General features: G+C 42.7%; 1 protein-coding gene across 2 annotated transcripts in view; it reads right to left on the bottom strand.

Annotated features, from left to right (window-relative positions):
• Positions 1-16,143, bottom strand: part of PHEX (phosphate regulating endopeptidase X-linked) — a 100,881-nt gene that overhangs the window by 18,052 nt on the left and 66,686 nt on the right. For both annotated transcript variants that reach the window (XM_075033453.1, XM_075033454.1), the window contains exons 15-16: positions 10,559-10,617; positions 66-120 (exon numbers count right to left, since the gene is read on the bottom strand). In XM_075033453.1, the coding sequence (XP_074889554.1) occupies positions 66-120; positions 10,559-10,617 (114 nt within the window). The remainder of the gene's footprint in view (positions 1-65; positions 121-10,558; positions 10,618-16,143) is intronic.

Here is a 16,143-nt window from a genome sequence, read left to right as displayed (position 1 = left end):
TTCCAATACCTTTCCCTGTCATTCCTCACTCCCAGGTGCACGGGGTTCCCTGGTGCAGTACTTACCTAGGATACTCTGCTCCCCAAAAGAAAGGCTTTTGCAGTTCTCCTGCTGGGAATCCTGCAAAAGCAGAAACAGTGGTAGTGAGGTTCCTAGCTCACTGCAGCTGAATAAAGATCACAAGGCCCAAGGGTTTGGATTTTATGACCTTTTTTGTTTAGTTTCAGAAGATTTTTGCTAAAGGAGCTTTCCCTCAGGTGGTAGTTTCAGAATGCAGTAGAGGATCTTTGGAGAAGCAGAGATCCTCCCTCCTTCAGGACCACAATGGCAACAAGACGCTCCACTGCAAGAACTTCATTTCATTCCGTGGCTACACACATGTCTGTGTGTGTAAGTGCACGTGCTCCTGTGAAAAAATGCCTCGTGTTTCCTGTGAAGAAAACTACTGGATTGCCCTCAGATGTGTTGACAGATCAACAGACAATATACAGGTAAGATGCAACAAGGACTCAGAAGGTGTTAGCTTAGTGAGGCTTCAGTGCAGCAAAAGGCATGTGAAAGTGCTAAAATGTAAGCCTAATTCTATATAGTGTCTGAAAATCAAAGGTAAACAAACATTCTTAGGCACTTTGGTAACGGAGAGCTGTAGACTATTAAGGCTGTAGAGTCAGTCTAGCTACAGGCATTACCTGGCTCCTTCTGGTAGACTAACTGGTCACCAAAACCCTGTCAATGGAGACACTCTAGTGAGTGATCATCTACTGAAGTTGCACATAGGAACCAAAACTGTTCCTCAAATTCAAAGTCACAGGTCTATTTCTAGTTCCTGGATGACCTTTCAGTGCCACAATTCTGAAGACAGTGGGGCTGAACATGGTAACAGGTTAACAACCCAAAGAACTGCTAAATAAAGCAGATGTCTATGGTCAAAGTTTTTCTATGCTGGTGAAGTGTCAACCTTCCAGGCCCAAATGTGGAATTTGCTGTCTCATGTCAGGAATTCCCGTCTATGAAGCAGGGGCTTGCACCTACTTTGAAGATTGCCCCACATGGACATCACCTTGTCAAGGAAGAACCAGTTTCCTCAGGTGATTCTCTTCCTTTCCCAGGAACCTCTGCTGCAGCTTATGGGTCTCTCTTCAAGAAATCACCTGGCCACTCACATCAAAACAAAAACCACATTCACTTGATTCTAACCTTATTCAGTTTTTTGTTAATGTATAGGACATGGATTTCTTTATATCTGAGCTAAATCGTCAGGCAAAATTTTTGTCCTTTCCTTACAAAGTCTTTAAAGACAATATGCTGAGTTTATTTCATGTCGAATGACGTGCTAAGTGGCATGTCCTCATGGCCTGCCCATCTGCTTTTTTCTGCTGCTCCTCCTTGGCTGCCTTGACTGCCTATTTGCAATCAGTTTACAAAAAGTGTGTTTTTCAAACTTATTTTCTAAGTGCTTTTTCTCTTACTTCTCCAGATGCTGTTTTGTTGTTTCAAGCATGTTATCATTTGCTTTTCCAGTACTACAAAACACAATTGTACCAATGTCAAGGACAAAGTTTTCCTGATCTAACTCTCTTTGCCTCCCAGCGCACACGGAAGAGTATTTACCCTGTATGTTTTTAAACATCTCACAGCAATGGTACGCTCACGCAACCTGATGGAAATTGCTTGCTAGTACACTAAATTAAGAGCTGGAAATCTAGTCCGAACTACATTGCCTGGTTCATTCCAAATACTGAACCTCAGGAAAGGGTTTTGGACATGCCAAAGAGACCATTTAATAAAGGAATCATTAAGGTCCACTCACCCTGACTGATCCTCTCCCCACAACAGCAGACGAGAGGAACTGTGGCCAAAAAGAACAAACGAGCCCATACTGAAGGCAGCACAGTCACCCCACAAATCACGTTTAGGGATCACACCGTCCTGTGCGTTGTCACCACACCAAGATGCTATCAAGATCTCGTAAAGAGCTGCAATTATTTTGTCCATGTATAGACTTGTGTAGCGAATTTGCACTTGTCTGTGTGCCAGGTAGAGGTAATATATGTTATTTACAGTAAACTAGGTGCAAACCTTCACTCAGGCTCATCCATCTAAGAAATATAATCTAAAGGTGTCTTCACAACACGTTGCTGAAACAGTCAGATGTGAGTTAAGCCATGAGATAAAGTTTTCACTGAACAAGGCGTGTGAATGAACGGGAAGAAGCTCCAATCCTGAATCCATACAACAGGTTGATAATTATTTTACTCCAAGGCAGGATCCATTTTAGGTAAGACATGCCCGAGCATAGAGCTTGTTGAAGGAGTGATTTCTGCTTCTGGGCAGCTGTGTGAAACACCTTTGTAGTTTGATTGCACTAAAGGAAGCTTAGGAAGTATTTTCAGGCCAAAGCAGAGTCAGAGGCCACTAGAATGTAATACACTTTTAAGAAAAACTCAGGAAACTGGAATGTATTACCTACAATAGGAGTTTTTTTCTTTTTTAAGAAAAAAAATTATCTAGTTTTGAAAGTGATTCTTGGGCAGCTAGTAAAGCAAAGGTGTCCTGTTCTCCAGAGATTAGTAGCACTAAATGAGGGAGAGTGCTTGTCTACTATTGCAACACTACAAGGAACAGATTCAGACTTGGCAACACAGGGAATCCCTCTGTATGCAATGTGTCCCTCAGGCAAGCATCAACCAGATCATCCTTGGAGGGAACAAGGGTAACAATGTCCTAGGCCTAGAATCTCCTTTAAATTATAACAGGAGATGGATCACCTGACAGTTTCTTATTTTGTGCTGTTCAGAATGCCTCAGTTTAGGCAATTCCCTTGTGAAGACCGTTTCTTGCTTGCTTGGCATATTGTACCTAAAAGAATTAATGACAAAACTCAGAGAGCTCATAGTAGGCTGTAGAAGCAATAAATGTTAATGGGATTATTTATATGCCACTGGAGTTCAAGCAAGCAAAGGACTGATCTGGAGGAGTAAGTCAGCCAGACTTCAGAGAATTTCACATCTTAAGGAATGGATACGGGCACTGGGAAGATACTTTAAGCTAACACTTCCCCATAAATTTAGCCTGTAGTGCAGCTTTTCATGCTTCCTTCCTCCACACAGCCCCAGAAGAGGGATATGGGCAGAAAGCCTCTCTCTCTGTACACTTTATTGCTAGTGCAGGCTCAGAGCCTGTGCTCAAGGCCATTACTCACCAACAGCACACAGAAAGAAAACTGGGTTGCCTTAGTGCAGACCCCACACAAACCTATCTGCCACATGTAGGACCTGGACTTGCAGAATCTGCCTTGCCTACCTTCCTACAACCTACCGACTTCTGGAGCAACGTCGTAGGACCGCAGCATCGTTCTGAGACAGACGCTCACGGCTCACATGCCGTGAGAGCACTGGAGGTCTGTGGACAGCTGAGTTCAAGCTGTCCCAGGACAGCACTGATGCCCTGTGCCCATGCATCTTAGAGATGGCAAGGTGGGACAGCCAGGCTAGATTGTCCTCCAGACGGACTTTGTGCCACTGATCACAAGACTTTAGAGCCCAGCAGTTCCGATCAGAGCCCTTTAAGCCCAGCAGTTCAACCAGTTTTCAGTCCACCTGGCTATCCGCTTGTCTAGCCCATTCTCAGCACCTTGTATTTGTGAATGTTAGGGGAGACAGTGCTGAAAATCTTGCTAAAGTCAAGATGAATCGTATTCACGGCTCTCCCCTCATCCACCGAGCTAGTCATCTCATCATAGAAGGCTGGTCAAGGAAACTGTTTCCAGGATTTACTCCACCATGTACGCAGGGACTGATGCGAGGCTGACCAGCTTGTAGTCCCCTGGATCCTCCTTCTTGAAGGTAGGAGTGACATTTGCTTTCTTCTAGTTCTCAGGAACCTCCCCCAGTGACCACAACCTTTCAAAAGATAATCAAGAGTGGCCTCACAAGGACATCAGCCAGCTCCTTCAGCACTCGTAGGTGTGCCCCGTCAGAGCCCACACTGTGTCTGCCCACTCTGTTCAAATATTCCCTAACCTTCTCCTCCTCCACTGAGGGTAAGCCTTGCTCCAGACTCCCCTCTGGTCTCAAAGGCCTGGGATTCCTGAAAGCCAGTCTTACCAGTAAGGACCGAGGCAATGAAGGCACTGAGTACCTCGGCCTTTTCCATGTCATTTGTCACCAGGTCCCTGCCACCGTTCCGCAGTGGGACCACATTTTCCCTAGACTTTCTGCTGCTGCCACTACGCTTGCGGAAAGGTTTCTGGTTGCCCTTCACATCCCTCGCCAGATCCATCTCCAGGTAGGCTTTGGCTTCCCTAGCCCCTGTGTCGGGACCCTTGGGCAGTGACTCTTTGCTGAACTTTCCTCTTACTCCCCTTACTGCTCCGGTCAGTCCTGTGCAGGTAAAGACTGCTGTCAGAGCTTCAAGATCAGCGTAAATTCAGAGTGATATATTTGAAGTAAACCAGACGTACTCCACTGCTTGAAATGCCCCTGCGTTCCGGACAAAGAGGATAGAAAACATAAATTGTGTAAGGATAGAAAAAATAAACTGTGCAAGGCACAGTAGCTGTTTCCTGCTATGCATGCATACAAAGCTTAACTTTCCAAGGAGGAGTGAATAAATACACTAACAGATAAAGAGAAGCAATGGTCTTAATGCAGAGGACTCAGCAGCCTCTGGTTCAATTCTTGGCTCAGTCTCTGCTTCACCTGACAAGAGGCTCTTCGCTGCTCGTGAAAAGAGAGAAGTCAGAATTTCCCAACCTCAGTGAGGCAACATGAGGAGAACTGTGAGATGGTTTGCGAGGGAACAAGGAATACTGTGTCCTAAGGGACTAGGAAACCTGTGGAAATACCTGTTTTTACAAGGAACTTTAATCTTTATTGTCTAAAGGAAAAAAACTCACTAAATTCCCCAGAAAAAAAGAACAAAGAAAAAGTTATCGTATTTTATACATTTATAGATAAAAATTTTAGGAAGAAGAAATAAAGAATGGATGTAAGGATCATGCATCATCTCACCTGTGACCGTAGTTAAATAAAAGAGAATACTAGTCATTAGTAAACAGGAAAAATTGAAAATGAGGGCTCACTTAAGAACACTTAAAGCTTACTTAATAACAGGGCTCAGAAAGTGTTCAGTCCAAATCTGTTATGATCGTTAACCTCCTGGAAACTAATGGCGCACTTGAAACTACTTCATCAATAACCTTCTAATTAGTCTCGTTCTTAAGGGAAGAGAAAGTGCCCCTACGCACAGCCCACTCGCCCTCCCCTGGCTGCAGCACCGCGTGCCGTTTGCCGGCACTTCCCCGGCTCCTGCCAAGGGAAGAATTCTCCCGTGCAGCTCACAGCACCAGCGAGCCGCCAGAATCAATACCCACATGCCGCTTTCTATAAAGATGATACTCGTTGGGTAATAGGAGTTCTCATCTGTGGTTTTCTCTATGGATGCTAATTCGAATACAATTTTAAAATTCTGGCTTAGATTGTATCTTCTTCCTGTAACATGTAATGAAGCCGCTCTCTAAAGAGGCCTCTTGACTTTCACTAGAGAACTGCAGTACAAGCACGAATGACTTGGAAGAAGCATGGGTATAAACTTACAGAGATAATATCAACAGTAGTTAATTATCCAATACGTCTATTCAAGCTTACGCCTCATGAGTGTGTTGCTTATATTTGCCTCAGTTCACTGTAAATCTCCCTTTCATTACTGTTCACAACCCACAAACGTTACTTTTTTTGATATATTCTAGAGGCACATATATTTACACTTGGAAAGAAAATTAAATACACCAAATGTCTAATGAGCAGCTCCCCTCTGTCCTTAACATATTCAAGGGCCGATATTTTAGTGCTCTAAAGACATAAAATCTTTTCTGCAATAGAAGTAGGCTAGCATACTTTGATCACCGCTTGTATCTATTTTCAGCACATATTTGTTGACTGCTCTAGGGCTCATTAAAATAAACAGAGCCTTTCGGAAAGTGTTTTTGTGTTCCAATGATGATAATTAAAAAGATAGTATTCATGCTGCTTAGATTATATGAAGTGTACTTAGACACCTTTTCAGAATCTAAAGGCAATGACATGTACCTGTTGTCCTCGTTAAGTACCTATAATCGAGGGGAAATTGATGAGCAAATGCAAAGAAAATTGAAAAATGATCCACACTAGGACGGAAGAATGATTAACAACCTTTATAAACATGCATGGTTGCTAATCTAAGGCACTTTGAGTTACAGAAAAAGAGGAAATAAATAAATAGAACTCATGCAAAGACAACATCAGGAGTAAACTTCTATAATACTTTACTCTCATGTAAAGAGAACATCAGGAGTAAACTTGTATAATAGTAAGATAAATTATTTGTACCACATTTTTTTAAGTCTGCTCTTTGCAGCACATCTTACCTTGATACATCTACTTATTTCTCCTTTGGAGATATTAGCAGAATTGTTGGCCATTCAAGTTATCAATAGTTTAGTAATGAAAATGAAATGAAGCAATAGCAAACATAAGGATGTTTGTACTGAAGTGCAGCAAAATTTGTTACAATCTACTGCATATGCAAGTTTTGCTGTATTCTCCCAAATCTAATAATTTTCTAAATCATCTAGTTTCTACTCTCTATTAATTTTCATTTTTAGTGAAGAAAGACCTTTTCTTTCAAGTAATTGAGTAGTCAAGTAGTCAAGTTAGAAACACTAACAGCTTGCCCGTGTATGAAGATTGCATGGACTTGTATGGAGATTGCAGTGATTTCTTGTTTAATGCCTATGTCAGTGATAAAGGCTACGGAGACAGAAGAATTTGTAATCCTTCCATCAGGAGTGTGCCAGAGACCTCCCTGTGCTCTGAGCACAGAAAGCAGAAGCATCTTCCTAAAGTTCAGAAGAGATCAGGACCTTCAAGTTCTCCTCCACTTCTGCAGGTATTCGATCACAGCTGCTTTTCAGAAACCATGGCTCAAGGCACTGATGTTGCTTTTTCTCTGAAGTCTTTCACGAAGCCTTCAGTGACTAATCAAGTTTGGGGATGCTGTGGTTATGTTGATAACATCACACAGTAAATTTCCATTTCCAAACTGAACGGTCTTAATTTTTAGAATCAACTTTGGAACTAAGTATTTTCCTGTTAATGTAGAGGCTGCTTTCCAGAAGCAATTTCTATTATGCATTTTAAAATTCTCATTTCTTAAATTCTCCTTCTTAGTAAACTCATTTACCAAAAGCAAAAATAGATGGGCCTTGAACACACTAAAATCCAGTTTGCTCACTGAAGACCCGGCGCACTCAAGCAGATGAAGAGCCTGTCTGGTTCATTCTCTGATTTCCAGCAGTAATCAGCAGTAGATGTGTAGGGAAAGAGCATTGGGCACCTATCTGTGAGGTAATTCTTCTATTAGTACATCTTTCTACCTTCCAGCAATCAGTAGCAGAGGGACCTGTCCTCCTGGACTGAGTTTCTATCTGTCTGTTCTTTTGTTCAGAACAGAACACCCTCTTTTCCAGATCATCTGCTAATACAGTGACCAGCACAGATCCTCCTAACACACCCCTCCCACTATTTTGAAAACAAGTCATTTGTTCCTACCTCCTTTTCTTATCTCTAATCAGTCATTAATTTATGAAAGAACCTTCTGTCTTGTCCCATGACAACTTCCAGTTAATAGCATTGGGAAAGAAACTCATCAAAAGTGTTCTATGGAAATGAACATAGTATATCAAGGATACTTACTTGCTTCTGAATTTCAAAAAAAATCTAACGGACTAAGAAAGCATGATTTTTTTCTAAAAGAAAAAGCAAAAGCCAAGTCACGTTGACTCTTCCCCATTATATCATATGCTTATTCTTTATCTCTTATTCATTCATGTTGTGGTCATGAACAGTTTCCTTCACATAGGGGCTAGAATGACTTTTTATGCAGATCCCTCTGGATTCTCTTTTGAGAAAAAAAAAAAAAAAAGGATCTGACACTTGCCACACCTATTCTTCCTGTGCTAAGGCCACTATAAGTGATAAGCTATACATCAAAGCTGGTTGTTTGGCAATTTCTTTTCTAAGCTCCTTTGAAATACCTGGGAGAATATTATCTGGTCCTTATATTTGTCACAGTTCATTTTATGAATTTCTTCTAAAGTACCTTCTGTTGACACTAAATTTGAAAGACTTCCTGGGGCTTACCTCCCATAAGAAAAAGCTCCAGGATAAGAACTTCCCAAACTCTTCCAATGCAAAGAATCATCTTATTTTTATGCCTTAGAGACTCTCCTCTTTCAGTGTATTCGAAAAAAGGTTTTATTATTAGTTCTTATGCTCTTAGAAAGTTGGTCCTCAAAATCTTTGTGGGCTTGCTATATCACAACTTTACATTTAACTTGCTGGAGTTCATGCTTATTTCTTATTCTCAAATAACTCTCATTTGTAGAACTTTTTTTCTGTTGTTTAACTAGGCCTTTAAAAAGGCCACAGTTTTTGTAGCGTATCAGCAGCCCCTACAGAACTTTGAATGGATAACTACTGAAAACAGCTGCAAAGCAGTAAGGTAATAACTGTGGGGCACAGATTTGCGCAGCAGACACATCACACAGTACGAGTACACATAGGCTCGCAGGCTTCAGCCTCCCGCAGGGCAGCTTTCCCAGCAGCATTAATGGGAACTCAGTAGTGATGTGTCAAATATTTATATCAGCAACTTTGGACCTGAACATGTTCCTCCCACATCTCGTGGGGCCTCTTCCCCTGCAAATCACACCAGCCAGCAGTGGAAGGCTGTTTGCACTGCGCCTTTCTTTGAATCTTCCCTCCTATTGCGCATCGTTTTTAGGGCACGATTACATTTCTACCTCTCTCTCAGGTAGGAGAGGTTCAGAAAGAGCCACCTGAATCCTGTTCCTCTTAGGAACAGCCCTAAAAGGACAGTGAGCAGCACTACCCGAACTTCAAGGTCAGATGCCAGCAGCACAAGAAGGTCAGCCGTTGTGATAGAAAATACAATTGCCTTTACACCCATGACTGATTATTTACGTCTGACAGCTCTCTGCTTCGTGACACCGTTAGACACAGCCAGTGTGAAATTTAGCTTCAGTGACTCCAGCCTCTCAGTAGAGCTTTCTCTAACGTGCCACGGCAGAGAGACCGAGAGCTGGGTGCCCCTGAAACTGGAAAGGACCCGATATTAAAGAAGACGTAACAGCGATGGTTCTTGTTTCGTTAAGCAGCAGTGGTGGCCGGTGCTGAGCTCAGCAGCAGAGCGGCTCCACAGGTACCTCAGCGCCGGGACGGGCTCGGGGCAGTCTGCCTTCACCGCTCCCTCAGATGGTCAACAGAAACGTCGAAAATGCTTAATGATGGCAGCCCTCTAATAAAGGGACAGCCGTCTAGGCCTAGAACTGATTTTAATCAACTGTCTAATTATCACACACGACTTTACAAATGAGCTCGCTTAAACAGAAAAGAATTTAAGTGAGTGGTTTGAAGGCAAAAACTGTTTACAGAAATTGGTAGAACAGATACCAGCAGACCCAGACTGCCAGCCCTCTGCTGTAACCTCTTTGGTGTGATACATTCCTTTTGTGCCTTTCAAAACCTGCTTCTCTCTGTGACCAAAAGAGATTCAGGAGAAAAAGGGGGAGTCACTCGGGGATTTTTGATGTGCCTGGCCTTGAGGACTGAGACCACAGAGGTTATGGCAGCCACCTTCCAGACCCTGAGGGCACAGAACAAGAAGGCTGATTTAACTTGCGAAACTAATAAGAGCGAAGAGAAGTGTCAGGGTAAAGATCACACTGTTGTACGCAGAAACGCTGGTATGGATTTTTAAAGCCAGTGAGAAATTTTCTACGCAAAGTCCCATTAAAGCAAATGGAAATGAACATCCAATTCTATACACGTCTTTAGAAAGACTCAGCTCTTTTACCCATATGCTTCCAAACCAGGATTTACGCTCTCTAAAAACAACCAGTAACTAAAATTAGCATAAGACAGGTTGTCCTGTACGTACAAGATAATTACATCAAACTATACAGGTAAGAATTTTAAGTTAACTACAGGTACTACTCCTTGTCCTTGAAGGTATTGAACAAATCCGCTGGACACCACTTCTTAGGTTTTCTGGTCTGTATCACAGTCTACTCTAGTCACATTCATTGCTAAATATTTATAAATGCTAGAGGACTGAGTTGCTACCACTTAAAGAGTTACTGTATATTTATGGAGGTATGTGTACACAGGGGTTTGCTACAGAAAACAGAAGACAGAAACATAAAGCTTTAATAAAAGTGGTTTAGCTAACATTTGCAAAGGCAGAGTAGACACACACACAGTCACTGCAACTCAGCTGACACAGGGTAACTCATTAAGCACCAGTAATCCAAATTTGTGGGAGCCATTGGTTTTCCAGAACTGTCCTCTCACTTAAGCCATCTCTCAGCTGGATTACCAGGTTTGAGCTTTTGATTTTCAGCCACAAACGCACAAACTGTACAGATATTATCTGAAGCTCAATACATACGTTTCCCAAACAGGCACTTTATAAGGAGGCTCAGAAGTCAGATACTCACTGATCTGGTTGGTAGATGCACTATAAAAGGCGTTTACAGTAGTTGGGCTTGTAAACCACCTGTAGTAAGAGCAAAAGAGAGCGGCTGTCAGTACACTTGCACATCTTTATGAATAGAATGAGCAAAGACAAAAAGTGAACGCAGTGGAAGGAAGCACAAATGTTAAAGACCTAGGATACATTAAATATTTCTCCATTTCAACACATGCTGCCTACGCTTTCCAGAACACTGAAATCTGTTGTTTAACGGCTTTAAGTGCATACAGTCAACAAATGTTCAACAGGAGCGATTGTTAAGGTTCCTGTTACCTCATCTCTTTTATTTCTAAGTGACTGTTGTGAGGTCTGCCGTGCTGACAAGGTGAAGTTCACCCCACAGAGGCTGCAGCACTGACACAGCTGTGAAAACTCTCTTAGGTGTCTTTCAACCACGTGTGGAGAAACTCCCTCTTGAAATGAGAGGAGAGCATTTCGAAACGTGTGCAGTGGCTTCAGATGCTCTGCTGAACAACTACTTGAACAATTAGGATGATGCCAGCAACAGGAGCAGGTGCTTTCTGGGAGCCTAAATTCAAAATAAACAGCTTCACATTCTGTAGCCTACACAATGAACGTGGCCATCAGTGTGCTCATAAACAAACAGACCTCTTGCAAGGCAAAACAAATTTAAAAAGGAATATTAGTATTTCTTCTCATAGTTAGATTTCTCATACATACTGGAGGGAAACCTAGATTTGAATAGCAAATAGGATTTATGAATCTCCTTAGCCTAAGCTCATCTATATTGACAGTGGTTTCACCCATGTGCGTGGAAAATCTCAACTGGCTTCAGCAAGATCCAAATCCCCTCTGATGAAACTCTGAGTTCAGCGAGTCCAAGTTTTCACTTTATGATTTTATAAGGAAGAACAGAGATAAGAGAAAAGTAATAAAGATGATGAAAATTAGTATTTAATTCATTATAAATTAGAAGCAACTCTAGTAAATGTCCAAACAGGAACATCCTGATGTCTTTAGCAATGCATTACTCAGAAATTTTGTAAAGCCAAATGAACGCAATGCAATTGCTTTGGAAAATTTCTTTCAAAGAGGAGAGACGGGAGCTGCAAAACAAAGAGTAAGACAAAGGAAGATCTATCAGAACATGGAAAATGTGTGATGCGTGTCAGTGACGTTCGCATACACTATCTGTGCTTTAAAATAGCACCATCAAATGAATGAGTTATCTGCAGATCCTGACTGTTTTTCTGGCGACTGATGTCCTCACATAAACCATGCAACAAAGGGGAGTTTTAGAATGGCAGCGTTCTGTCTTTTACCAATAAATTTATCTGCTTCTCTCATCTTCAAAGCTGAGCAGCTTATTCTACAATGCAGCAATTAGAAAAACTAACCAATGAAAGCACAGGGTGATGTCACGTAAATATCTTCACCATCCATTACATTATGGGCTCTAATTGCCATAGATAACTGTGCCTGGTTTGTTTACTAGGAGATTCTGAAGGGGAGGAGCAGGGGGAGGTTGTTTTCTGGTGTGTTTTCTGTTTCCTCTATAATAAAGAAATTAAATTTTAAAGGTAATGTAGTGAGCTAATGGAAAATAGGAGAAAGATTGCTTACAGTGAGGGGATAAAGAAAAAATTAGGGGGCTTAATTAACTACATTTCAATGTCATGTTTGTTCACAGCAGCAATCAGTCAAACTGTTTTGAAGGATGCAAGCCAGCCACTTGCTCTCCAGGCTTAGCAGTAGCTCTGGAGGACTCTGTCCCTTTTTTGACAAGGAGACGACCCACCTGAAAGGGACCCATCCGAAACACTCAGGACTTTAATTTCGATGTCACTGTAAGTTTGAACAAAGACACACAGCGTTGTGGCTTCCACCTCACCCTGTTGGCTTGTTCTCCTTCCAGCAGCCTTTCTGTTCTCCCAAACAGCAACTTTTAAGCATGAAAAAGGCTTCCAGGACAACAAATCCTCCCTTCTCGCAAATCCTTCTTAGAGAGAGTGTCTTACAGGGCCTCTCATTTCTAGTCACAGGATCAAGGGCCCGAGACAGATAACAGCTACTTCAGAACAGACTGATGTGCTTTGCGCTTCTCCCCGTCCTCTCCGCCGCCGCAGCCCAAGGCCGTGCTTTCGTACCCATGAGCTCACACACCAGCTGCTAAGGCTCATCGCAACGTCCCCATCCGGAGACGGATTCTTCCCTCACCGCCTCCCACCGCAATAACAGGGCCCATCCCGTTTCCTGAGCTTAGGATGAGCCAAGGATGGAGAGCAGCCTCGATTTTCTCCCTGTAAAACTGAACTGAGTTATCTCCAAGTCGCTCTTTCATAATGAGCCCTCAGGAATGACCTCGTATGGCATTTGTTACGTTTTTAAGCAGCTAGGAACAGGAGACTTAGCAGCTGTACCGAGGAGTCAGGAAGAACAAGAGTTCTCTAGTGACAAGCAGAGTATACTGCCGAATTTCATACTTGATGTTCAGACACTCGGCAAGGAGCATATTTACACTCCAGCATTTTGTTGTACCATTCTGAGCCACTCGCAGAAAGATTTAGGAAGCGTTTTCCACAAAAGAGCGGAAATAACCGAGACTGCTTCCATTCAGACTAGCAGACCTTCACCTCTCATGTGTCATCCTCTTTCAGTAAGCTCCTGGAAATGACTGAACCTTCAGTGACAGACCTTAACTAATAACACATCAAATTACTATATGAAGGTCTGTAATAAATAGCTGTCGCTGATAAATTTTAAGGCAAAGCAAAATTTGAAATAGGTCTCTCATTCCTGTTTGAAGTCAGGTTGCCTGGGCATTTGCTCTAGGTCTGGTTACAATTTCAGTGCATTTGATCTGTTAGCTAAAGGATAGGAAAAAAAAAAAAAAGACAGGCATAACAAACTCTAAGCTCTTACTAATTACAAACTAAACAACAACAACAAAATCCAGAATTGTTTACACTGTTTCCATTTGCTATTAGCATGTGGAAAAGGGACAGCTTTGAATGATGTCCTGTAACATTACCTACCAACTCCTGCAGCAGCCAAAACCCAATGCTGCAGACTTGACACTTGTATGTTTGAGATTTCTGTTGCAGAAATAAAATCTGACACCTGCACTGAGATAGCAAGTGGGGCAGACACTCTCTTAGGTCTGTGTTTCTTTAGGCTACAGTTTTCTCCATGATATCTTCCTTTCTGAGTTAAGAGTATAGTGTGCTGCATTGCCAGTCATGAAGAGGGGTGACTGGAACATTCGCAATACAGGGAAAACTTATTAATTAATTTAATTCTCTGTAAAGCACAAACTGAATTTGCAATTTGTTCTCTCAACTTTTTGAGTTAGAAGAAATCACTCAGGTGGAGCAGAATTTGGTGTTCAACATCGCAAGTAAGAATTTAAAAAAAACCCCAAACATATAAGTAAATGAACTTGTGAATGTAAAACACACTTAAGCTGGTTAGAAGTGAAAGGCTGTACAAACCTGCTAATGAAGCTGGAATCTGGAAAATCTCTTCCCAAGAAAGGACTATAAAGAAAGACTTCTAAGGGGAGGCAATCTTCAAGGTGACTTTCCAAAGAGTATTTCCTATTCTCATTGTTAGTCTGTTTTATACATTTTCTCATGTAGAAAACAGAGGATTAGCCTCCCAGGTCAGGCTGCCACCTGTGTTCCCTGGGGCTGGGCAAGAAATTGGGATAGTAAGGCTGTGCCCAGCCTCCAGTGCCACATCGCTGCTTAAAATGAGTTTCAAAGAGCAGGAGAAGGCTCCAGGAGGCTCCTTCCCAGCCTCTCCTCTCCAGGGCAGGTCCACCCACAGGATTTCTGAGCTCTCCAGCAGCATCCCTCCAACAAACCACAGCCTGCCCGGTGTCTTTCACAGCTGCTTTTCCCTGTTTGCAGGAGCTTCTACACTGTCCTTAAGGGCATCCAACCTCTCAGAGCTGCCCTCCCCTGCGGTGAACCAAGAGCCAGGGCTTATGAACAACAGTGTGTGGTCAAGAAACGGTAATAGGTCCTGGAGGAGACTCGAGAATCTTCTCGTAGTACACCTCCTCTGCGTCCTCTTGTAGGGATACTAGACACCTGCATCTCCAGCACTGAGAGTTGAGTGAAAAGTGAAGAGAGATTTGGCCAGGTCTAAAAATCTTAGAGGAGGTGTCCTGATTTCAAAGGAGAAAGATGAGTAATAATGAAGTGGTACGCCAAAGAAGTCCTCTGGTGCCTTGCTACTTGCAAGTATGGTATCAGGGTTAATGAGGATAGATTCAATCACTGTTAAAAAGGCGTGGGCGTGTGTTTATATATACATACACATGCGTATGCATATTTGTATGTATGAATGTATACGGCTCCATGGATGAATAAGCAAACGCCACTAAACCCCTGATTCTCCTTTATCTCTCCCTTCCCCATGGCTATCACTTCCCCACGCGCTGCCTTTCACCTCCCTCTGCCCTAGTCATCTCTCACCTGGGTTATTATAAGTGTCTTCACGCCTGGTCCCCTTCCTCCCACGCTCACCCTCCAGGCTCACCTCCTCCATCCAGCCCCCTCGATCCCACCCGCGCCGTTTCGTGCACCACGTTCCTCAGCTCCTGCCACAAATCCCTCGCGTACGTCTCCCTCCTGATACCCGAGCACTTCTCGGTCGATAGAGCCAGCTGTGACGACGACAGCCATCTCCCCAGCCAGCTGTGAGGATTGCAGCTGGCATCCAAAGCGGGTGCTGAGGACAGCAAGCTGGGGTGAAGACACCCCAACGCCTTGTCACATCCTCTGGGTGCCGGTTGGGTACATCCCCTCGTCCTGGCACCAGCTGGGCCGGGTGCCTCTCCCCATCCATGCCCTGAGCAATGCCTCCCCTGACTCGCTCCCTGCTCCTTTTCCCCATAAGGCAGATAACTGCTAGGGAGGGAGGGAGCAGAAGAGAGGACAGAGATCCTGATAACTACTTCTGCTTTGGGGGATTTTTTTCCTCTTTTTAGACTTCAAAACTGTTGATTTTCCCGAATAACTTATTTCCCCTTTGATATCCATGTTCCTCCTTGCTTTATCAAACTCCTTTGTCAAACTCCCAGCTCCTCTGTCTGTGCCCTGCTGGTGTTTCCCTGATGCTTTGAGTAAGCCATTATTTTGATTTTTCTGTTCAGTTAACTACACTGAGGAAAGTGCGTCCAGTCTGAAATAATATTGCTGAGAAATCTGCACTGTCTGCTAAATGAATATAGCATTTTACCTTTTGGAGGTAATTTTACTAGCTAGTAACCTATTTCCTTAAACACTGATTTTCTTATTTATCTTTTTCAGTCCACAACTTGGACCATCTTATAATGTCTATCTCTAAATATAAATGCTATGCTAAAAGCTACCGAACTAGGGAAAAGAAGAAATGAAGCACACAGAAACAAAACCCCAAGAGTAATTCTCTATTAACACAGTGCCAAGCTTCAGTGTAGACCAAAGATCTGTGGACTTCTATGAAATATAAAAGCTTAAAGAAACAAAAACAGAAAAAGAAAAGAAAGAAAAAAGAGAAGTAAAAGCATCAGAAAGCAGTAGAGTCCAATAGTTAAAATGT

This window comes from Buteo buteo, chromosome 8, assembly GCF_964188355.1.
Source record: "Buteo buteo chromosome 8, bButBut1.hap1.1, whole genome shotgun sequence".
Taxonomy (NCBI): Eukaryota; Metazoa; Chordata; class Aves; order Accipitriformes; family Accipitridae; genus Buteo; species Buteo buteo.
This window is presented reverse-complemented; position numbering and strand designations above follow the sequence as displayed.